General features: G+C 42.7%; 2 protein-coding genes across 7 annotated transcripts in view; one reads left to right on the plus strand and one right to left on the minus strand.

Annotated features, from left to right (window-relative positions):
* Positions 1-10,037: 10,037 nt before the first annotated feature.
* On the minus strand, positions 10,038-17,534 carry ING1 (inhibitor of growth family member 1). 6 transcript variants are annotated; one of them, XM_034418674.3, is made up of 2 exons: positions 16,040-17,534; positions 10,038-11,843 (listed from the first exon to the last, which is right to left on the minus strand). In XM_034418674.3, exons 1-2 carry the CDS (start codon positions 16,179-16,181, stop codon positions 11,140-11,142), a joined length of 846 nt encoding a protein of 281 aa, XP_034274565.1. In that variant the 5' UTR covers positions 16,182-17,534; the 3' UTR covers positions 10,038-11,139. The 6 variants fall into 6 exon arrangements, with proteins under 6 accessions (XP_034274565.1, XP_034274559.1, XP_034274584.1 ...); XM_034418668.3 differs by lacking the exon at positions 16,040-17,534 and adding an exon at positions 15,154-15,366; XM_034418693.3 differs by lacking the exon at positions 16,040-17,534 and adding an exon at positions 14,326-14,657.
* Positions 17,535-21,749: 4,215 nt separating this feature from the next.
* CARS2 (cysteinyl-tRNA synthetase 2, mitochondrial) overlaps positions 21,750-24,351 on the plus strand; it is a 31,022-nt gene continuing 28,420 nt past the window's right edge. Inside the window, 2 exon segments of the mRNA XM_034418663.3 lie at positions 21,750-22,209; positions 23,653-23,703. Of these exon segments, the coding sequence (XP_034274554.2) occupies positions 21,905-22,209; positions 23,653-23,703 (356 nt within the window). The 5' untranslated portion in view covers positions 21,750-21,904.

Consider the following 24,351-nt stretch of genomic DNA (forward strand, 5'->3'; position numbering starts at 1 on the left):
CACAGATTTAGAGGAATTATAGAGCAGACTTAAATATATTGTGAAGGATGAATGTAAAAAGAGACTGCCAAAAAAAAAAAAAAAATCCAGAAGAAAGGAAACTGAATGTCAGAACAAACCATGGAAATTGCCAAGAAGAAAAAAAGAAGCCATGGCCAAGAAAAACAAAAATCTCAGGAAGGAACTGAACAAAGAGTTTCAGAGAGCTTTTAGAAAAGACAAGAAGCAATATTACAACAACATCTGTAAAAACGTTGAAGTTAAAAATAGACATAGAAGAACAAGGAACGTCTTTCAAAAGTTCTCTGAACTCTGAAGAGGTTCCAACCTTGAATTGGTATGCTAAAGGAGGCCAACAGACAAATAGTCACTGATTCAAAGGAGATCAAGCAAAGATGGAAGAAGTATACTGCAACACTGTACAGTAAATATCCAAGATACCTTAGAGGATATTCCCTACTAATAAAAATCTCTAGTGCTAGAATATAAAGTTAGATCAGTTCTCACTAGAGGCTTAAGTGATTAGACTCAAATTATCCTACTTCATAGACATTATGCAAAGACGTAGCTTTCTGTTAAGGCTCTATTGCTCAGTAAGGTAGAAGGAAAGATAAGAAGAGGATGACCAGCAGTAAAATAGATGGACTTAGTTACAGAGGCAACAAGTGCACCATTGGAAAAACCAGAAAGAGCATGGGTAGATAGATGGTCACAGAGAAAATTTATGTGGTTGCTAAAAGTTGACACTGCCATAGTAACACATAATCAATCAATCGATCGATCGATCATTTTCTTTGAAAAGTCCACAGATAGGATGCAGTACATCAGTGGTGAAATCCCATTTTTTTTTATTATCGGTTCTGTGGGTATAGTGTGGCTTGGTGAGCATGGCAGGGGAAGGATACTGCAAATCTCCATTCCCATCCTACTCCAGGGGAAGGATACTGCAAAATCCCCATTCCCTCCCTACTCCTGAGGGAAGGACATTGCAAAATCTCCATTCCCACCCCACTCTGGGGCCAGCCAGAGGTGGTATTTGCCGGTTCTCCAAACTACTCAAAATTTCTGCTACCGGTTCTCCAGAACCTGTCAGAACCTGCTGAATTTCACCTCTGCAGGACATATATTTGCAGGAAGAAATTTTTGATGGACCAGAACTACTACTTTTAGGACAGGGTATGTAATTTATGGCAGTACAAAGACTGGCTGAGTGCTGGAAGTTGTTCTTCAGCAGGAGACTCACAGCTCCTCAATTCTGTGTCATGAGATGGCTGATTCTGGATTAATGGAGGCAGTTCTTAGGAATACAGACAAGGTTAGAAAAACATTAGCTGTGAGTTTATGAACTTTAATTACATACCTTTTCCATTATGGGAAAAAACATTGCCCATGAACTAAAAAAAGGGGAAGGGGCAAGGGTGAGATTCAATTTTTTTAACAACCAGTTCTGTGGGCGTGGCTTAGTTGGGGGTGTGGCTTGGTGGTCGTGTGACTAGGTAGGTGTGGCTAGCTGGTCATGTGACTGGGTAGGCGTGGCTATGTGCATAGGGACTACTCAGAGGGCTGAAAAAAGTCATTTCTGACTGATCCTCACACTTTTAACCGGTCCTCACACTTATGACCATCCTCACATTTATGCCCATTGCGGCATTCTTAACAACCATGTCAGCAAGGGAATGCCATCGCACCCTGAGAGAGCCGCAGCGAAACCCAAGGGCCGCCCCGATTGTTGCCGCCAGAGGGATTCAGTTTGCCCGCTCCTCCGACCGCCTTAGTAACACGTTCCTGCCATAAAGGGGAAGACGGTGTGGAAAGGGGAAAAAAACAACAACTCTCCGCCGACGCAAAAGGGCCCAACTCGGAAGCGGCCGCTTTAAATTGGTCAGAGCCAGCGGGAAATTAATTCCCTCTCGGTTTCTGGAATAGGAAGGAAGGAAGGGAGGGAGACATTTCTCAGGAAATAGCCAGTGAAAGTTCTTGGACTTAAGTTGAAACTTTTAAGAATGTCAGCTAAAAGCCTGATCGCTGAAATGAGTTTATGATAGAGCTGTGCCTGTAAGAGAGTAAATCAGAAGAGGGGCTGTTTATTATATATAAAACAGAGGTCTTCAAACTTGGCAGCTTTAAGACTTGTGGACTTCAACTCCCAGAATTCCCCAGAATGGGCTAGGCTAGGGTAGGCTGACGCCGCCCAGGTGGGAGGCGGAGCAGGGCGAGGGGCGGGCGAGCCAGCAATTTAACAAACGGTTCGGTGTGCTGTGAGGCCAATAAATTACAAACAAAACACCGAACCGTTTGTTAAATTACTGGCTCGCCCACCCCTCGCCCCGCCCTACCCCCACTATTTATTGGCAAGGGGCGGGGCGAGCCACCAATTTAACAAGCAGTTTGGCCGAACCGCCTAGAATCCCACCACTGGGAAGGGGTCAGTGCAGAGGTCATAAGTAAGTTGTCATATTTATTAAAGGATTGGACTTGTCTGCGTTTGTGTCTTCTTTGATCCATGTTATTTGGTTTCCCTCTTAACATGTCCTAACAACTTCAGTAAAGATGCTTGTAGAGTTTCTTCTACAAGAGGGTACTGAGTTAAAAGTTCTAAACGCATACTAGTAAGTTTTGAATACAGCTGATATTTACACCTCTCAAAGTTTGATGCAGTTTTAAGTTGCCTTCTATAATTCATATTTTTGCTGCCATGAAATTTCAACGGGCAATTACATGTGTCCCTAATAAAGAGAAATAGAGCATTATGCATGACAGCACTTGATAAATTGTTAAGTGCCTGTACCTCACATTCTCAAAGAAACATGGCATTTTTAAAATTAACTTGAAGCTGAATTTGTAATCCACCCAATGAAAGTCAGATTGCAAGTCAGATGATCTGATTTTGTTTATTGAGCCCTGCATTCAGCCATGAAGTCTCCCAAGTGTGAAGAAGGTTACATACCAAAGGAAGACTGGGCCCCAGAGCTTCACAAGAGCATTGATGTGTTGCTGTTATATATCAAGCGGTGGTGTCATATTTTGATTTCATCATACAAAAAACATTGGTCAGTCCAGATTTCAGTAACATGCTAAGCCTTAGCACTCATAAATAAACTATGCATAATAATGGATAAGAGGATGGTACAAATATGCTAGAAAGCACTTTTCTATACTTGCATGCATTTTGCTAAAACAGCTACAGTGGAAACACTTGACAAAAAGACAAAATACTTAGATCAGTGGTTCTCAACCTTCCTAATGCCGCAACCCTTTAATACAGTTCCTCATGTTTTGGTGACCCCCAATCATAAAATTATTACCGGTTCTGTGGGCGTGGCTTGGTGAGTGTGAAGGGTAATGTGACTGGGTGGGCGTGGCCAACTTTTTTTTTTCTTCTAAAAGTATTTTTTCTACAACCTTAAGAGGTTGCAGAAAAAAATGCTTTTAGAAGCCTCTGATGATCAGGAAACTCAGCTGGGATCACCAGAGGCTTTTAAAGCCACTTTTTTCCCCTACAACCTTTTCGGCCGAAGAGGTTGCAGAAAAAAATGCTTTTGGAAGCCTCTGACGATCCCAGCTGAGCCACGCGATCGGACCCTCCTGGAGACAGATAGAGGAGCTGTGTCTCGATTCCTAAGACCATCGAAAACATGTGTTTTCCGATGGTCTTAGGCGACCCCTGTGAAAGGCTCATTCGACCCCCAAAGGGGTCGCGACCCACAGGTTGAGAACCGCTGACTTAGATGGTCCATAGTATCCTAACACAGGGATGAAACAATGGAGATTGGTTAATTTAGCTTGTGAGCGTTTGATTCCCAAAAGTGGTAGATCCAAGTACAATTCAAAATCTTGTCATGGCAATTCATGTTAGAGAAGGTTTTCAATCCCATCCCTTTACACTTGCTTCTGCTGTCATTTCCTAATTATGTGACTCTTGTGCTCTAGGATGTCTCCAACATATTGGTCATAGATCAAATGTTATCAGGATTCAGGTCAGCATAGCATATACAATACTGTGTGTGCTTCCCCACCCCCTCTACTAATATAGGGCTTTTACGCTTTGTGTATGGATAATGTTCTTGTGTCCTTGTTTACTCATTTCTTAGAAACTCTCTAATAAATCCATACTCCACAGAATAGTACCCTGGTGAAACCTACTGTATGCTTGCCATAGGGCCTTTTTCTGTGATGATCAATTGTGTGTTTCTGTGGCTTTCTCAAAGTTTGCTGAGAACACCCACTAAGTTTATTGCTCTTGACCTGCAGTGCAGTGATTATAGGACTAATGGTGATATCTGTAGAGGTCAAATCCTTTTATTTCTAAGGTCAGTAACAAGAATGGTATAATACCATCAATTTATTTGAAAGGCAATTCAAATAAAAACAACTAAAATTGTATCAATAAAATAATGAGTTATTAGAAGAAATCTAAAAAGGCAACTAATTGACTAAGTTTCTAAAACTATTAGACAAATGGCTAGGAAACTACTAAGATAGAGATGTTATTTACATTGTAATGTAATACCGTGTTTCCCCAAAAATAAGACAGGGTCTTATTTTCTTCCCCCCCCAAATAAGGGCTTGGCCTTATTATTGGGGGGTCTTATTATTTTGGGGGTGCAGGAGGCAGCGAGCGTGGGACTGGATGTCCCGTCGCTGCCCCTCTCTGTTCTTCGCACCGGCCGAGCAGTCCAACACGACGCATGGAGCAAGACGTGGCTCCTCTTGCAATCTCTTCTCCCCAAGTAGTTGGGGGAGGGGCTTATTTTGCAGGGGTGGCTTATATTATCGCATGTGCTGAAAAGCCCGATTGGGCTTATTATCCGGACATGTCTAATTTTCGGGAAAACACGGTAGTTAATCATTTTTAAATTGTTTAAGAGTCAGTTGTAAGTAAACGTGCAAGTTTAAATCAATACACATTGAATTTATATTGTTGCCTGATAATATAAACATAACATAACTATTTTTAAACACTTTCCTATAAAATCCACAAAAAAAATCTTAAAAGCTAGAATGATGCAAACTTTCTGCCAGAGTTACTGGGAGTCAGGCAGCATGTGAATTTAAATAATAACAATACAATAATGAAAAAGCCAGTTTGGTCTGGTGGTTTAGGTCTTGCCTAGAAACTAGGAAACTAGGCCTTCCTTAGGTGTGAACGTTAGCTGGGTTTTGGGCCAGTCAGATTCTCAAGCGAATACATTTCACAGAATTGTTGGGAAAATAAGAGGCAGGAGTAAGAGTCACTGCCTTGAGAATAGCTAGATAGTTAGATGTAAAAATATTTTAAAATTCCTTTTTTACCCCTGTGAATGATGTGTGTCTTCCTCAATTTCAGGTCCTCTACTAGAGGCCTGGGAGTTTGAAGGTTCTGTGCAATATCTTAACTGTTTCTAGCACTACACTCACTTGGACAGAGAGTTCTGATATTGTTCCTGGGATCTTTCGGAGCAATTCCCCTACTTAAAAATCACTGCTCCAAGTGCTCTAACCATCACTGGGACCACTTTGATCTTCACATTCTACATCCTCTCCACTTCCTCCTTCAGCCCTTGATAGTTCTCTATCTTCTTATACTCTTCCTTCTGGATGTTGTTGTCATTTGTCACTGTTTCATCTATCACCACAGCTGTCTTCTGTCCTTGTCTACTATCACAAAGTCCGGTTGATTGGCCAGTACCTACCTGTTCATCTAGATCTGGAAGTCCCAAAGGATTTTAGCCTTCTTATTCTCCATGACCTTCTGTGGAATCTTCCATATGGATTTGGCAGGATCTAACCCATAAACTATACAGATGTTCCTGTATATAATGGCAGCTATTTGGTTGTCATTCAATGTATGTTGTTCCTGCCTGTATCTTATACCCTGCCACTATTTGTTGAATTATCTCTAAGGCGTTTCTGCAAAGTCCGCACCTTGGGTCCTATCTAGTGTGGTACACCCTTGCTTCTATAGATCTGGTGCTTAGTGCTTGTTCTTGTGCTGCTACAAACAGTGCCTCTGTGCTGTATTGTAGTCCAGCCCTTTCCAGCCACTGGTAGGATTTTCCAAAGTCCACCATCTCAGCTATCTGTTGATGGTACATTCCACACAAGGCTGTCTTCCTCTGCTTGATCTTCCTCACCTGTCTGCTGCTACCTCAGGCATTCTCTCAACAGCTCATCATTGTACCAAAATGGGTACCATTTTACTGATGTACTCCTGGATGCCCAGGGTTTCATCCAAACAGTGGCTTCAAGACTCCAGAGTCTCCACTCGCTCTATTTCCAATTAATGTAGTCTCTGGGTATTGAACTTGAGGTAGAAACTTCCAACATCATGATGAACTTCCAGGTTTTTATATCAGCAGCTTCCATGCCCACTTTTGGCAAGTTTACTATTCTGGTAGGGTATCTGATTACTGGCAGGGCATACATGTTGATGGTGCAAATCTTGTTCTTCCCAATCGACTGGCTCTTCAGGACCTGCCTTATCTTATAGTGGTACTTGGCTGTTGTTGAATTCCTTGCCTCCTCACTATGGTTCCCCTGAGACACCAAGGTACTTGTAGCTGGTCTGTATGTTGCTTTGTAGCCCACTGATCATAGGTAGGTAGTTGTGTGCATGCGTATTTAAAAGTGGATAAAATATTAATAATATAATAATGCAATCTCCTGGAGAATACCAATAGCGATCAAGCAAAATTTAGTTATATTCCTGAAAGTTTTGAGAATATTGGATATTGTATTTACAAAATTGGGAAAAATAGGATCAGCATCAATTTTGCAGTGCTTGGCAATTAAAAGAGATGTGATTATATCTTTGCACCAATTAGAGTAAGAAGCGTAATGAAGGAAACTGTATGCTACTGATTGGATTTCTCCCTGTGGACAAAGACATACATAGACTGTCTTGTATGGGCATGCCACTTACCGTTTAATTTTCTTCTAGAATTGTTAAAAGCAAGGTATCAATTCTGACTAATCTAAAAGCTGATATGTGTTTTGGGCACAGGATGTTAAAGAACTACCTGGCTGCTTAGAATGGTCTCTCTACATACCTACATGATAGATTTTTGAAGTAGAGGTTAGGTTCTTCTGTAGATCAAGATTGAGAATCCACTGTTTGTCTCTGACTGAGTTTAGCCAATTGAGATCAAATAATGTGTTGAGTATCTGTAAAATCTTAGATTGGAAAATATTTCAATTAGCATTAAGGGAATAGAATTATCCTGATGAGTCAAGTCAAAAGGTTTTAAATTTAAAAAAAACAGAACAAAGAACAAATCCTGTATTTCATCTAGCAGAATTGCTTTTAGGCCAATAGCAAAATTAATTTTGTTTCTAGTGTTAATAAGAAATTGGAAACGCATCTGGGCATGCACTGCAAGTATCTTTGGAATTTGATTGCACAGTCGCTACAATGAAATGCATCAGAGAAGCAAGCTTTCCTGAATAGGCAGAGAAGCAAAAGAGCATGAAGGTCAAGAAAAACCTCCTTTGGCAAACATACAGACGACTGTGAGCCAAGGAAGCAGGACAATGAAGAAACTTCAGTGCCAATGGAAATGGGAATCCATGACAGGCTGTTCCTATAGACCAGTTCTCTCAACCTCAGCAACTTTGAGAGGTGAGAACTTCAGTTCCCCAGAATTCCCAGTATTGAAGTTCACACCTCTTAAAGTTCTGAGGTTGAGAAACATGGTTCTAGAGAATGACTGCCAGTCACCTGAGAAAACCATGCCACAGAACATTGGGTCAACAAGAACCACTCAGAGAAAGAAGGGGTATGTCATGCTGTTAAATGTTTCTCTGTGAAGGGGAACTGAACAGCTCTATGCAGACTCAATAAAATGTTGTGTCTTTACAGTGTATAGGACAATAGAAAGGGCACCGAGCCTATTCAAACCTACTGACAAGGATCTTTTCATTTGTCCATGTGAGAATGAATGACAAAAAATCCTGAAAGGAATCTCCAGAGACTATGAGACTTTGGATGGGAAAGTGAAGGAAATAGGAGCAAATAGATTTTTCATCAATGTTTCAACTTCAGGGTCACGGTGCAAGAAAACACAATCCTGGAAGTCAAAATCTGGCTACTCAAATGGTGTCACTGGGGATCCTGAGAATGGTTTGTGCTGGTATTTCTCAACCTCTGCAACATTAATGCGCATTCTGGGAGTTGACATCCACACATCTTAGTATTGGAGAAGTTGAGAACAGTGGTCTATGCTATGAAAAATTCCTAGAAGAAACATCTTGGGGGTGGAGGGGGGGAAGGAAGGAAATATTTGGCAGCTGGCTCACAAACTTCATTAGAATGGTATAAAATTAGAACAGGAAGATTGCAAAAGCTCAGAACCAAATATGTGGCTACTGTATGGACGAAGACCAAGAAAGCAGAACACAACAGGAAAGCAATGGGATAGGCAGAATGAAAACTTGGGGAGTTTTGCAGAAGATAAGAGTGAAAGGTGGTACTCAAAATTTTAAATTATTGTGGGAAATAAACAGAGAACTAGAGTTCTTAATTTAAGAAGATAAACGATCTTGCAACTTGATGGAATGATACTGATGAGTTGCAAAGTACTGAAAAACTACAATTGATTCAAAAGGATAATTTAATGGATCTATAGGGTGGTCATCTCACAGTCCCAACAGACAGGTGCATATTCTTCAGAATCTAAAGAAAAATATGTTTAAAATTCAGAAATCAGAGTATGACAACCATGTTGAGAGTATTTGGGTAACAATAAAGAAGAGAACAAAAAGATACAGATAGTATTTTTCTCCATCAGATTATTAGTCTTTCAAAGAGATATGCAATAATAATGAGGATTTCAGTTATGCTGAAATCTGCTGGGGATGTAACTCCGGCAAGAGTCAGAAGTTTAATTCTTTTCTCTTACTGACAACTTTGTCAGAAGGCAGATGAAAGAACAAAGGGGTCTAACTATCCTGAATCTAAACCTCACTGACAGAGAAGAACTGGTAGAAGAAATGATTTCCTGGAGGAAAAGTAATTGTGCCATCCTTGAATTTATATCTAGAGAATGGATGTAGATTATATGTTTTTATAGTCTACAAAAAGCCTCACGTCTATTTGCAACCTTCAATTGGGTGAAATTGGAAGCTATAAGGCAATAATTATTGAAACAAGGTAACTCAAATAGGCAATCTTTTAGAATGCTGAGACACATGACATATCAGGAAATAAAGTTTGGGAAAGTTGTGGCTGCTTTAGAGCCATGTGATTGCAGTCAGGTGATTCTTGTTTCCATGCTCCCTGACAGCTTCCCAGAAGTCAATGGGAAACCCATCAAGAACTGTGATTACAGATAGTTCCTGCAACCTTCCCAATAGAAAGGCTTTACTTGTGGGAAGCTTTTAGGGAGAGTGTCAATGGGGAAGCTGGCAGGGAAGGGTCTCAAGTTGCCTAAGTCTCCCCCACCCCTTCCCCAGTCCTGTGCTCATGCCAGCCACTTGCTCAACCCCTCACTCCCTCCCCCACCCAGCAGCAACCAGTTACTACCAGCTGACTTCAGGCTTCTGGCTGACTTCATGATCTTCATTTACGGGGAAGCTGGTAGGAAGTCCAAACTCCGGGTGTCACAGGAAGAGGGGAGGGAGGGAGGAAAAGAAATAAGACTTCCAATGCTTCCTGCCAGTTTCCCACAAGGAAACTCAACGGGGAAGCTGATGGGAAGTCAGAAGTCACTCCTACTGGTTGTTGTTGTTTTTTGCCTGCCCATGGTTTCTCTATTTAGGTAAGGAAATATCTCTGAAGTGATGACCCAATGGGTCATGGGTTGTCTATATGTATATGTGCGTCTAGGCAGAAAAAGTCTGGCAGAAGAGGGTGAATGTGTACCCACTGACATCTTATAAATTAGTGCTTGATTATTTAAGAAAATATGCACTCTTCTTTATAGGACTATATAGGATTACTTATAAAGTATTTAATTTTTTTCTAAATGTACAGAAATTAAGATATATGTTCACGATCCAGTACATTAAAGACAAAAGGAACAACAAAAGGAAAAGGAAAAAGAAAAGTAACATAGGTGTGATTGGATTATTCAATTTGTTTAATTTATTTCTTAATATCACAACTGTACAACTTTCATACATACAGAAGGAAATGCATATTGACTACATCATGGCATGTAGATGCATTTCCAATTATAATACAGTTAAGTGCAACTCCACTTGAAAATGTACATTTGTACAACTTATACAAAGTAAAGACTGCTACACTATTATTCTGTGACAGTATAAAGCCTTGATTTATGTTAAGTTTTCACTACTAAACCATTTTCTGGTTAAATACAAAATATACTAAATCATTTTTAAAAGGCCTTTCTGGTAGTTGGCCAGTATATAAAATATGTTGTGTAAAATTTAACCTTTTGCATTTTAAAAAATAAGCTTGTAACATGTTGTCATTGAGAGCTATTAAGAGTGACACATTTAACAGGAGCCATGCTGTAACTTCTTTTCCTTTGCTATTGCATCAGTCACCATCTGTCTTAGAAACCAAAACCTACTGAAAGCAATGGTCTTTAATGTAAGATGTATTAATAGAGTGTATAGTGATCTCTCATAGTTTTGGCATTATTTTTAACTGAAACGAAGAACACATACTTCCAAGTAAATAGCCATAAAACCAATTCAGAGTGAAGTGTGCTTAAACCTAACTAAAATAAGGTGGTTTAAGCACCCTAAGCTCTTCATTTGGTTGTATTTTTAATTGAACTTGCAAGGTAATGCTGCTTTATTCAAACTACAGAATAATTTTCTGGACAAACAAGACCACATTCTTCTACAAGGAAGAATGGAAAATGTTATTCAAGTTTCAACCTACATTTTTCACTGGTGAAGTCTTACCAGTTTGTGAAAATGTTTTTTATAAGATGAACCTGAACATTATTACATGTTAACATTATTATTTTGCTCTATGTCTTGACCAATAGTTCATTTTTTTTTTGCTAACAACTGTATCAAAGGAAAAAAACCAAACATTTTTCCTATTGCCATTCATTCCTATGACAAGAATGGTCTGATGTATAACCTCCTTTAAAAATATACATTTACAATCCTGCAACCTCAACAAAAGGTGAGGCAGGAAATAAATATCAGTTCTCAGAGCTTTATTTGCTTCTGATCTAGAAACTACCTGTTGTAAGCTCTTTCTTTTTTAGATTTCTCCAGGGCTTTGTCCATCGTTTTCTCATTTTCTCCTCTACATTTGGGACAGTACCACTTGCCTTTGGGTTTATGATTGAGTCCCACACAAGAGAAGTGAAACCATTCAATTGGGCATTCATCATTGTCACAGCCTATCATTTCTCCATAGGAGACCTGGTTACACAAACAATAGGTTGGTTCATTGGGATCAATGGGCAGGTCTGCAGGGGAAGCCTCCCTCTCTGCTTTGGTCTTAGACCTCTTCTTTTTCTTGGAGGTTTTTGCTTTCTTCTCCTTTGGAGTTCCTGAAGTGATGTCATCATGATCGTGATTATTAGAAGCATTCTCACGGTTTTCATTATTTCTTTGCCTCCTGGATCGCTTATTGTTGGGCTTTTCTGCCTGAGTCAGTGTTTCATTCTTTGATTTATCTTGGTTAGTCTTACCACTATTTCCAGTAATGTCATTAGTCTCTTGGCAGGTTTCAAATAATTCTACATGACTATCAACTTGTCTAGTTCTGTTCTCGACAAGTTCTACCATTTGGCTGACAATCTGGATCTTTTCATCTCCCAGTTCTTGACTTCGAATCAGTGCCCTCTGTATACAATGCAATAATCTTCTCTTTTGTACTGCATCTGTTTCCCGTTTGAATTTTTCATAATAGTCATCGAGTTCTTTTAAGATCTCTGTAAAGAAAGAATAAGGTTGTTATTTGTCAGCTTTGTACACAACACAGAAATGTTTAAGCTTCATCAAACAGGTTTGCTCAAACAAAAAACTCCCAAAACCTTTCATCATGTAACTTGCTCTACTTCTAAGCACCACTATTTGGAAAAAGAGATGTGTAATTTCTTCTAAATCGAACTTGACTGCTGATTTCATGAACATGTCTTTTTGGTTTTTCTGGCAACAGTACAGAAGTGCTTTCTTCCAAAATGACTTTTTATGAATTTCATATCTAGCCTATAGCTCTTTTATTGTATTACTTGGAAGTCTCATATTCAGATTATTTATTATTAGCATATGGCATTGTTACATTAGCCAGGATACCACAATATTGCAGAGTAGTAGTTTGGGTGGCAAGGTACCAGATCTGTTGTAGGAAACACTTGCACGCTTCCCAAAGTGCGCCACAGGAGGGCAAGCTGGCTTCACATCAGAAAGAAAGACGAGTGGCTCTTCCTGCAGCATCACCTCTCCTTCCCCATAGCTGCCACGCAAATGGATGCTTTGGCTGTGAAGGTTGAGCTGGCAGGAATCTACTGCACAGAGCATCAACTCGTCTTTCCACCAAAGTGGTACCTATTTATCTACTTACATAGAATATGCTTTGGAACTGTTAAGTGGACAGAAGCTGAGGCAAGTGACGGGAGCTTACCCCGACACGCAGTGCTAGGACTCGAACCGCTGGAGCAGAGACCATCTCCAGTGTCCTTAAACCACTGAGCCATCGCACCTCTTCACATTCAGATGCTAACCAGGCACAAACCTGTTTACTTTTCCATCCCAGACAAAATCATCCAGGGACTGTGGCATACTGAGATATAAACTGGAGCCTGGGAATAAAAATATTGGTGGTATAAATTGTTGATAAGCAAATAAAATAAGCATTCCCTTGTTTCTACTAAACTTGCTGCTTCAAGATTTTACTCAGAGGTTCTGCTTCAAGTCACCATGGTTTATTTTGCTCATTATTTAGATATATGTTCATGTGTGTATAAAGTAAAAAAGGTAAAACTGACTTGAGCTTCTTGGCCACTCTATGGACATGTAGTTCTCTTAAAGCATCACAGAAGTAGTTTACAACTGTCTTCTTTCGTTTCTTTTTTTTGGGGGGGGGGCAAGGTTTTTCCCAGTACTGGGAATTTCCTGGTGGCCTCCCATCTAATTTCTTAAGTAATTTAGCTTTTAAAATCAGCAAGGTTGGTGAGGCACTGCCACCTAGCTGAGCCGTTAATGTATTAGCCTCTGAAATATAGTAATTCATGCGATGTAAATTGTGCAATTTATCATCTTTTGTTGATTATATGCTGCGCAGATTTAGCCACCGTTTTTACTCTAAAATCCGAGCTGTCTTTCGAACTATTTGTAAGCCATTTTGAGGGAATACATGGGTTTTCAAGGTCGGAATATGTCCGTCTCTTCTAAATCAACAGGAGGCAAAACATAAAAAAATACAATGTCTATTCCGTGTAATTTGCATGCACTAATCTATCCCGCTGACTTTCTTTCTCCAACAGAAGCAGAGCCAGTCTTGGAACTGAGGCGACCTCTCTCTCTCTCTCCCGTGATGGCCGTTCGTTCCGTCCCCGTCTTTATTTTAGACCAGGGCTTCAAAGGGTCCTCTACGTATCAACCCAAAGAACGAAACGAAACATACCATTTGGGTAAAAGGAAAGAGAGTAAAAATAGATTTGCCCCCGACGCCTCTCTGCTTCGCGAAAAATAAAAAGCCGCTGCTGGTCAGCGTAGCACATCCCTTCCTCACCCGCGAAGTCCCGGCCGGAGCCTTAAGTAAATCAACGCGCGGGGGGGGGGGGGGTTTAGAGACAAACGACGAGAGAGCAGGCCCCGCCTCCACCCACTTCCAGGGCAGCAGCCAATTTCGCGGATAAAGGGGCGGAGCCACCCCAGAGCACAAGAGGCCTCCCCGCAAGCCGCGGCGTCGCTGAGAGGGTGGAGCTGAAGCAGCAGAGCGCGCGCAGGGAGCGGGAAAACAAGGACCCTCAGGCCCCGCCCCGTCGCCGGGAGTGTGCGCTCGCGTCCGCTCCCACATTCGAAAAAGACCTAGTTCGTCCCAGCTGCCTCTCCTATCCTCAGCCAATCAGAAGCGCCTCCCTTGCCTCTCCCTCCCCCGTCTCCTTTTCAGGCAACGAAGCCACTCCCTCCCCGCCCCTCCCACAGGATGCGATATCGAGGACCATTGTTCTTAGAAGGGAAGTGGCGGTAGGCGTGAGTGCGTGTATGTCTGTTTTTCTCTTTACGTCTGTCTTTAATAGAACGTACGCGAAGAGCAGGAACTGTCCAACCGGCCAATCAAGGTCTGGCAACTCCCACCACAGTCCGCCTGGGTCGAAACCGTCCAATTAGAATAAGGAATTATGCCAATAGCCCACCTTCTAGCTAAAAAGTATTTCCACCAATCAGGAGGGAAAGCCCCAAACCAACCTCCACCTCCTTGAATGCCAATGTTCCAATCAGGTCCCGAGGGCGGGCAGACGACAGCCTTCATCTTCCACATCAACCCATTAGTCACCGCACGCCTTCAACTCTTCCTTCAACTAGCAAGCCAATCAATCGCAGAGGAGCAGCCGGGGCAGTTCGCACTATTAGAAGAAACCTCCGCCCCGCCGCTTCCCCCCCCCGCCCCATCCTCCACCCTTCGGTCCTGTCAGCGTCACTACGAAGCGAAGATCGGTAGAGAATTTAGGGGATACTAATCATTGAGCAACAGGGTGGGGCCAAAGCGGCTTCCTGAGGGAAGCTCCACCAATAAAGGCAAAGGAGGCGTGGCGAGCACAATCGGGGAATGACGAGGAGCTATAAAAGCCCTGTGACGGCGCTTTTCACTCTCTTCTTTTAGAGCTGAAGCGCAGAGGCGTCTCCCTTTAGCGCAGTCGAGTGTTCACCGCGGGTTGAAATGCCCGCCCTTGTCCTTCAACCCTCCTCTCTTCCGTATTACCCCTCCTCAAAACAGCCGTTCCTACCCTCAAGTTTACGCTTGTCTCTTCCCTTTCTCTCTCGCCCTTTTTACACACACTCGCCTGCTTTTTTTGGCGCGTCTTACGGACGGGCGGCACAATATTAAGTCCTCACCACAAAACAAATACTTGCTGTTCCTACCCTACTCCTCCCTAAGCCCAGCAAACCCGAGCCGGTTCCCATCTCCTCCTCCAGTTCACCGGCGGAAAAGGAGTTTGAACGTGCCAGGGACACTCCGGTGTCACCTCCACTAGCAGCCGTCGCACTCTTTTCACCGCTCTCCACCCCTTTTACCTCTCACAGCACCCGGTGACAAAGGACTTCTCCAGCTCTTTAACTCCAACCACCATTTCCCGGGTTGCAGAGTGCGAGAGGGAGGGAAGGATCCAGCCTCCCTCTGCAAGAGCTGCAAAACGCGGCAGGAGTTTGGGAAGGGGGAGGCCCTCCGCACATCCCCAGCCCACACGGGATTTATATAATCGGTTCCCATCACTTTCCGTTCCTTCTCCCTGCAGAATTTGGGCGAGAGCAGCCCGTTTTGAAAGCAAACCCCATTGAAAAAAAGAAGAGGGAACGAAGGCTACAAGCCCGGCCCACCCCTCGCACACTCCAGCTAATCCACCCGCCCGCCCTCTCTCTCTCTCTCTCTTACTAGCACCCTCTTCTACTACAGCCATTGCGAATACTAGAAATTCCTCAATGTGGTGCCCTAGTCGGTCTCCCTCCTCTTCTTCCTCGCCGCTGTCCCACCGTCCCCAAAAGCAGCCCCTCTTCGCCGGGGAAAGAGGAAGAAACAGCTGCCTCCGTGCCCCATGCGTCCGGATTTTCCTGCCCCTCCTCTGCCCCGCTTCGATGCCGCCGCCTTTTTGTCCAGCATTTTTACACCTAAAAAGCCAAGTCCTCGCTTCAGAGCGGAGGACCGAAAGGAAGACCTTTTGTTCCGCCCCGAGAGGGGAAAAAAGAACTGGGTATCCCTGCAGAGTAACCCCCCCCTTCTCTACTCTCCTTGCTTTCCGCTCCTCTTCTCACTAATAAATAATCCTGATAATAAAAGCCACCCTCTGCTTCAAGCTCGGGGGGCGCAGGGAAGGGACCCAAGAGACCATCTCTACAAACAAGGCAAGCCGAGGTGGCTTCTACAGACTCTCGTCCACCAACACATAAAGGAGAAAGCTCTTACCTTGGTATTTGGCGTCAATTTCCCTCATCAGGGAGACATTTCTCTGCAGATCGAAAGGCAGCGATTCGATCGAGTCCAGGTAATCCTCCACATAGTTCGCTAAATGGAGCTGCTCTCCGTTGGCAGGATTCAACATTTTCATCCGGCCGAAAATTGTGGGTATGTGTGTGTGTGTGTATCTCGTCCTCTCACCCCAATGGGCGAGAGTTTTCCTTTCCAGCACGGCAGCCCCAATGGCAAAGACTCAGTCCTCCGCCGCCTCGGTGCCTCTCTCCGGTTCCTCGATCCAACCGAAAAAAAACACCAGAAAAGCTACATCTGAATCTTTTCTTCCCTGAACAGGCAGTCACACAGTCCGCGAGTCTCTCCAGCGGCAGTAGCAGCTGATTGAATGGCTGTCGTTGTCGGTAACTCACCAAGGAGGTGGTAGGAACAATCAGAGGGATGTGTGTGCGTCTCAGTGTGAGTGTGTGAACAAGAGAGGGGAGGGTGGAAAGGGAGAAGACGGTCAAAAAAAAAATACACAGATCTCCCCCGGCAGACAAGTAAGATCCGCGCGGTAAAAATGCCTGGAAGAAGGCAGAAGCAGCGTCTCCCCAGTGCGTGCCGCTGCTCCTGTGCTGCCGGTGATCTTAATGCAGCTTGCTCTGTACGCCGCACTTGATCCAACGTGGAAAACCCAAATACCAGTTTCAAACACTTGGGAAACATTCAACCCCGCTAGCTAGTGCGCGTGCGCAGCACTCCCATTGCAACCCCCCCCTCCCCGCCTCGGCAAGAGCAGCAGCAGCAGCAACAGCCAGGACGCTCAATGCGCCGCTTTCTCTACAGTTGTGCTGGGCTCTCCCTCCTCCCCAGAAGGAAGTGAGACCGCGGGGGCGGGGGAGCTGCACGGGAATGGGGTTTTGTGCATGCCCAGCCAAATACAGCTTTCTGACGTAGTCATGTCTCGGGGCAGCGGAGGAGGGGGGGGGTCGCAAACGCAATACTGCTTACTCGTCTTTTCCCTAAAAAAAAAAGGGGGGGGCTGCGTTGCGCCGCCTCTGCTGGAGCGGGAACTCGGGCCGCGTTGGCCAAAGGCAAAACGAGAGAGAGAACGTCTGAAGTTGGTGGGCGGCGTTTCATTCGGCGGCCGGCTTTTGAACTCCTCCGCCGGAGCCTTTGGATCGCTCAGTACCGCCGACCGGAGAACGGGCAGAGCTGGTAAGAGTTGGGGTGGTGGTTTTGGGTTTGTCGGGCCTCGGGCATAAACTTGGAGAACTTGCGGCAAAGGACTGTGGTCCTTGTCAGCCTCGGCATCAAGCCGCATCGGTGCCCAGAGAGGAAGAGATGCAACTGCTGGCTCCCTTCTGCCTCCCCTCTGCATTGTTTCGTTTCTCCAGTTTGCAGGAGTTTCCCGAGTTAAAAGGAGACCGTCTCCTTCCCTGCTTGAAGTTAGCCACTGCCTCTATTATTATAATCCAACACGGACAACAGGATGGCCCAATCCACCGTCAGGCTGTTTCCCACCCCTTTGCTTTCTAATCCAGTCACAGGCTGCGGGCTGCAGAGCCGGAAAAGAGGCAAGTAAAAATCGGTGCATGCGCAAATTGATGGCTTGTGAATAAAATGGAGGGCGAAAAGATGCAAAAAAAGTAGACTACATCTCCCTGTACCTGTTTTTTTCCCCCTTTTTTTTGTGATGCCGCATGCTCCCGGATAATGGCTACTGGACTCCGGGGTGGGGTAACCCCCGTGCTTTTAAAATTGCCTAATCTGAAAATCAAAGCACACTCAGCTGCAGAAAACAAGAGGACTAAGTGGAACAAGGTGGTTGCTTTCCTCAGCCGTGATGAGAAAGGATCGCTTGGTACTCACTATTTGAATTCATCCAACTGCAGTACCCTCCTAAACTCAAATCCATGTTCAGATCCCTAGGTAGTCCTGCTGTTTGGAAACTAGATTTAGGTTGATGTAAAGATAACAGCTGAACAAAGAGAGGAAACCTCAGGAAACTGAGCTTTAAAGCCAATAGTTAACTGCAGTGGCAACTTAAATATACTTAGTTAGCACTTGATGCAATTGCCAGATGCCTGCGTAAAAACAACTGCCTTGAAAATTGAAGATGTAAAACTGACAGAAGGTGGAAGAAAAAGGATGCCTTGGTGAAATAGGCAGTGTAGTGAAGAGTCATTCTTAAATTTTCAGATGATTATTTATCCACTGAATGTTGAAGGGATATTGAGCTGTTTTTACAACCATGATATTCACATATTACATCTTAAAAATTAACTTACTGTGTTTGTAAGCAAACAGGTGTGTGGTGGCAAACTTTTACTTTTTGACATATTGACTTAAAAATGTAAGATTTTGAATAGCTATGCTGATAGTAGAGATTGTTTTTAATAGATTTAATAGATAATAGAGTCTTTTTAGACTTCCTTGATGACTTTATACTTATCTCAAGGAGGCAAGTTGACATTATACTCCTTCCTCTTCCACAACAACCCTTTTAGGTGGGTTGGAGCTGAAGGAGAGTGACTGGCTCAAAGTCACCCAACTGATGTTCATGCCTAAAAAGAAACTACAAACCACAGTCACTTGGTTTCCAGACCATTACATTAACCACTACACTGTAGTGTAAATATTGGCAAAGTGTTTATTTTACATTCTCACCACAGGTGAGAAATAGTATCCCTTCTGGTGCAGATGATCCTCCCTGAAACAGCTACTCTTCAGTCAATAGAGAAAATAGTCTATGTAAAAGAAAGAGGTGCATCAGCTGCTTCTCTTGAATAGAGATTGTAAAAGCAACTCCACAGGAAATAAAAATACTAATTTAAAAAAAATCAAGGGACCTACCACTAAGTGACCTTGGTTGGACCAGTCACTTCCCCTCAGCTCAGCTCACTTCACAGGGTTATTGTTATAGGAAATAGGAAAGCATGTTGGATATGTTCACTGTCTTGAATTATTTGTGAAAATAATAAAGCCAGGGTATAAATAAAAGCTGAATCTCATCTGAATTTTTTTTTGCCTGCTGCAGACAATCTGCATACCAGATTGGGGTGATATCCTTGCGGTGATTATGCTGTGGGTACCTAGCAGTTCGAAAGCATGCAAATGCGAGTAGATACATAGATATCACTTTGGTGGGAAGATAACAGTGTTCCGTGTGCCTTTTGCATATACAGTTGTCATGCGTGCCACATGACTATGGAAGTGTCTGACAACACTGGCTCCATCCGCTAAGAAAAGGAGATGAGCACCGTCTCCTAGAGTAGGACATGACTGGACAGGAGAAATCTTTACCTTTACATAAATTAACAGAAGCAGTCGTCAACCATTTTATTGATAATCTAGACCAGGGGTGTCAAACTTGCGTCATCACCGCAGTGTCACGTGACATATTGGGACTTTTTCCCCCTTTGCTAAACCGGGCGGGGGTGGAGCCTGCATGTGATGCATCTGGCCCGCGGGCTGCAAATTTAACACCCCTGACCTAGATTATTCGATGCTTTAAAAAAAATTGAGATGCCAAAATAAGCAGCTGTAATCAATTGGTGTGCAAAACCTGCAGACAAAAGGAACAAGCACAAGGAATTTTATTCTTTCTAAACTAGTGGATAGGGAAAAACAGCACAATTTTTTCTTAACAGATAAGAACCAGAACAAAAAGGGAGAAGGGATAGAACTAGCCCTTTTTTAAAAAAGAAGCTTCCTTTTGTTTCATACCGAGTCTCAGAAGAGAAGGAATGGATTTGCCCTTGCCTAAGAAAATACGTTTCTCAGTAGACACAATTTCACTATGCTGCTTAAGCTACAATTGTACATATGGTAGCAGAAAGGGAGGAGTTTTTATAAATGATAAACAGCATTTGTGTTCAGTGGTTTCTGTTGTAAGATTTGCTGCTACTACCTAGAAATAGCAATAGTAACTAAGTACCTACACACAGAAATACTTTGTGTAAAAACTTCTGAAAAATCATAAACCTTGAAAGCTTTAAATGATGCTTATGGGTTTATAGGATCTTATTTTTGTGCGGAACAATTAACTACAATATTTGTGTGGCTTCGAGACAAAGATCCATAATTATTATATTGAATGAGACTTTTTTCAACTTGGGAAACTTTTTCTGGCCAATCTGTAGACTTAGACATAAGTTCAGTTTCAAAGAAGAAAAGCAAGACCTGCAAACTAGCATCTTCATTCAACGGATTTGTTTCATCAAAAATAGATGTATAAGATGCTTTGCATTAATAGTCATACTTTATTAGCTACACTCAGTCAATTTTAGTAAGATTCGTGTCTGTTCAGTACTTTTAGATTATAGATGCATAGATGCACACATTCATACATATGATCTAGGATTTATTTATTTATTTTTCAAATTTCTATACTGCCCTTCTCCTTTCGGACTCAGGGCGGTGAACAGCCAAGTAAAACACTTTATATACAAAAGTTAAAATAGATTTAAAATAATAAAATAATTTGGCTCATAATTAAAACATTTCAATTTAAAACCAATTTCAAATTTTAAAAACCCCATCATAAAATCAGGACATAAAATCAGGATTAGAGATGACTTTAATGGTACTTATGACCATGTATATTGGGATTCATTCTGAATTACATCAAGCAAGGTATCACAAGTATGTGTGTATATGTACAGGTAGTCCTTGACTTACAACAGTTCATTTAGTGACCGTTTAAAATTACAACGGCACTGAGAAAAGTGACATGACCGTTTTTCAGTTACTTTTGCATCTGCATGATCATGTGATAAAAACTCAGATGCTTGGCAACTGGTTCATATTTATGACCAGTGCTGTGTCCCAAGGTCATGTGATCCCCTTTTGCGACCTGACAAGCAAAGTCAATGAGGAAGCCAGATTCACTTAACAACCAGGTTATTAATTTATCAACTGCAACCTCCGATAGGCATGACATGGCATTTTGTGGTACCTGCTGCTTAAACTCAGTCTTAAGCTGCTGTTCAAAGCCTTTTATTTCTCATATTCCTCGAAGAAGCTCACGGTGGCAGACATGAATTCAACAATCACTTTCATCCTTGTAAAAGTCTGAGTAGCATTTAAAGCCACTCTGGCGGAAATCATCCAGTAAGCCCCAGACGGAATATGGACTGAACTCGGATTTTCCCCTGCCAAGGCTCCATCCAGGGAATTTATCAGCGGGCTTTATTTCCGAGTAAAGCTGTAGAGATTTGCATTATATTTCAAGTTTTAAAAGGGCGAATACGAACGTCTGTGGTAACTACAGCCACTTACCGCTTGCATATATACACGTATGGTGTTTCCCCCTCCCCTTGCAATTCAGGCTTACTCAAGAACCATGTCCCCATGCACTTAATCGGATGCCATTCCTGGAAAACGTGCACCAGCTTTACTTTCAGTCTCCGCGGGGGACTTTTTCGCGAGTTAACACGGGGAAGCTACGCAACTTTCAAGGTCACCGGCAAGTCTGGAAGGGAGTTTGGGGAGAACCGTGTAACCTGTGAGAGCCATCATTTCGCTGTTGTTGAACGCTTCCTCGCTTTCTCCGCCTCCCTAATAACGTAGGCAAAGAACCACGAAAGCTCCTCCTTTTCCTGCTGGACTCCGCCTGTAGCTACCGCTCTCCTCAGCGGCGAACAACCGGCGCCGACTGTTCCTACCGCCGGAGTGGGCTGTGCGGCGCCCAGAGAGCCCCTCCCTCTTGCTGGAAGGAGGGAGGCTGGGGGGAGGGAGGAGGAGAAGGAGGAGGAGGAGGAGAAACAACGCACCGGGATCTCGCAGTCGTGTGGGCTGCGTGTCTCTGGATTGGCTTCGGTGCAAGCAATAGAAGAGGAGCCGCTGCCGCGGCGGCCTCCTCCCTGCGACCGAAGCATGTTTTGCGCTCCTTTGCTAGCCCGGCCTGGCGGGAGCTGCCTGAACGCCTCCGCTTCTCCTCTGCAGCGGCTGGACGCGCGTCGGTGGTTGACTTCGGTGGCCATCAGGGCTCCGCCTGCCGCTCCAAGGAAGCGCCAGCCGCTGGGTGAAGGTTCCCGCAGGAGAAGGTGCACTGGGGGTACCCCGGAGGTCGGGACGAAGTGGATCAAGCCCAGCGGCCAAGACACCGGGATCCAGATCTATAACAGCTTGAGCAGAAGCAAAGAGCCCCTTATCCTGGGAAATGCCAACGTGGTGACTTGGTAGAATAATTAGAAAATTTGCAAATCTGTCCCTCCCTCCCTCCCTCCCTTTCGGCAGCTCATAGAAACAATGAAATAAACCTATTTTGTTGCTGATGGAGATGTAGTAAATGTTGGGGATGGGCGGTGGGGGGAGTCTCTCCTATTGAAGGTTTCCTTGAGCTAGTCCTAGGGCTTGTAAAACTACAGGCCTTCTCAATGGAAAGGAAAAGCAGTACAGAATTGGATTGGTCAATTAAAAAAAAAAAACCAGAACAACTTATTTCTATCCCTCTTTTGTAAAAAAAAATAAAAATAAGTTAGTAGTATAGACTGGGGCTCTTATTGGGGATTGCAGCCTAGGCCCTAAAATGGTAGAGTTTTGGCTTGTGGAATTTGGAAATTCATCTGTCCCAAGACTTTAGTGGCCTTCTCCTGAACTTGATCTTGCAGTGAAATAGGCATTACAGTATCTACCTTCCAAATAAAAAAGAAACCTGTCAGATAATGGTCAAGCAGATAGAAGACAGGTGGATCAAGACCTGGAATATTAGCAGAGGTCAAGGAGTAGTACAGATGAAAAAATTCATGTGCCAGCTTCTGGTAGAATAAGTGTACCATATCTGCCCTGGGAAATTAGGGACAGCAATTAGATGGCAGAAAAGAATTCGAATGTCCATATCTACTGTCATCTAGTGATTGTCTGGAGCTTTGCTCAGATATTAGATATTTAAGCAGAAACAGAAAAGCAGAAAATGTAAAGATAGCATTAAATAACATGTGCTAACAGATTTGCTGGCCTAAAAGTAAGTGATCAATTCCTGATCGCTTTACAGACATATTAATATCATTTACTTGGCCAAAACAGAGAAATTGATTTGTCATTGTCTTTATCCAGGGATCCCTTAGTCATCTTCTACTTTATCATCTAAGATTGACTAGGTGGCACTATCTAATTGATGTGATGTGCAGTATGCATAATTAGTCTTTTTACCTACCATGATTGCGAATTAGTTGGAAGACTTAATGTTATGTAAGTCTGCTTTAGGCAAAGAAATGGGTAAAATAAAATCCAAACTCTTGAGGCTCTCTGGAAGTACCTTACTGTTTGTATATCAAAGATGATGATTTGTGAGTCCTCCTGGGCTTGAAGCAAGCTCCCAATCTAGAAGTGATTTAGTCATTGCAGGTTGTTATTCTGCCTTTATACCCTCTTTGGAAAATTGCCATTGTTCAGTTAGGCCCTAATTAAGATAGTATATTTTGAGCAGGTTTAGTGTGGCCAATAAGATATGACTTTCAAAATATATTTCTTAGTGAAGTCTCCCTAGCAAGATCATCATAACCAGATTATCTCATCATCCAGGGTCAGTCATTGTGGCTGATGTTGGACTTTTAAAAACTGTTCAGTGATGTGACTTCTACTTTTATCTCTGATTTTTGTCACTTTAATTTTATTGGCAGGTACAGCTGTGGGCCTACTGTATATGATCATGCACACCTTGGGCATGCATGGTGAGTTTTAATCATTTTTATTTACATTTGTACCTCACAGACTTCTCTAGATATAACTATAATTAGCAGCAGTATCCATAGCGAATTTTGTTCCATAATAAAATGCTGACATTTGTGTGCTGCATGCAAATGCCATTACAGCCTTCTTTTGTAATATCTGCTCAAATTGCAGATGTGTGACAATTGTCATATGTTTATTATTTCTTAGATTTTTATCTTGTCCTTGTTCTTGATTTCCCCATAAATGACCATTTTATTAGATAAATTAGCATTGATTAGCTCTTTCAACAAAAATCAAGAGTTAGTTGAGTTAACCCTGATATTGTATTTATTCATAATGAAAGTCTCATTAGGTTCACTAATCTCAAGAAACTACATAGAGAATTGCCAAAGACTAAATGGATGAAGATAAGATGTAGCATGATGGATGGGTAATCTATCTGATCAGAGAGGTTTGCAGAGTGGTATCTATGAAACATGATCAAAGTCCTGGCCCTTTTTATTTATTTATTTATTTATTTATTTATTTATTTATTTATTTATTTATTTATTTATTTATTTATTCATAATTAAATTTATATACCGCCCTACTCCCGAAGGACTCAGGGCGGTGAACAGCCAAAAAAGTAAAATATACATAATACAAAC

The sequence above is a fragment of the Pantherophis guttatus genome, chromosome 5, assembly GCF_059756535.1.
Source record: "Pantherophis guttatus breed Tessera chromosome 5, ASM5975653v1, whole genome shotgun sequence".
NCBI lineage: Eukaryota > Metazoa > Chordata > Lepidosauria > Squamata > Colubridae > Pantherophis > Pantherophis guttatus.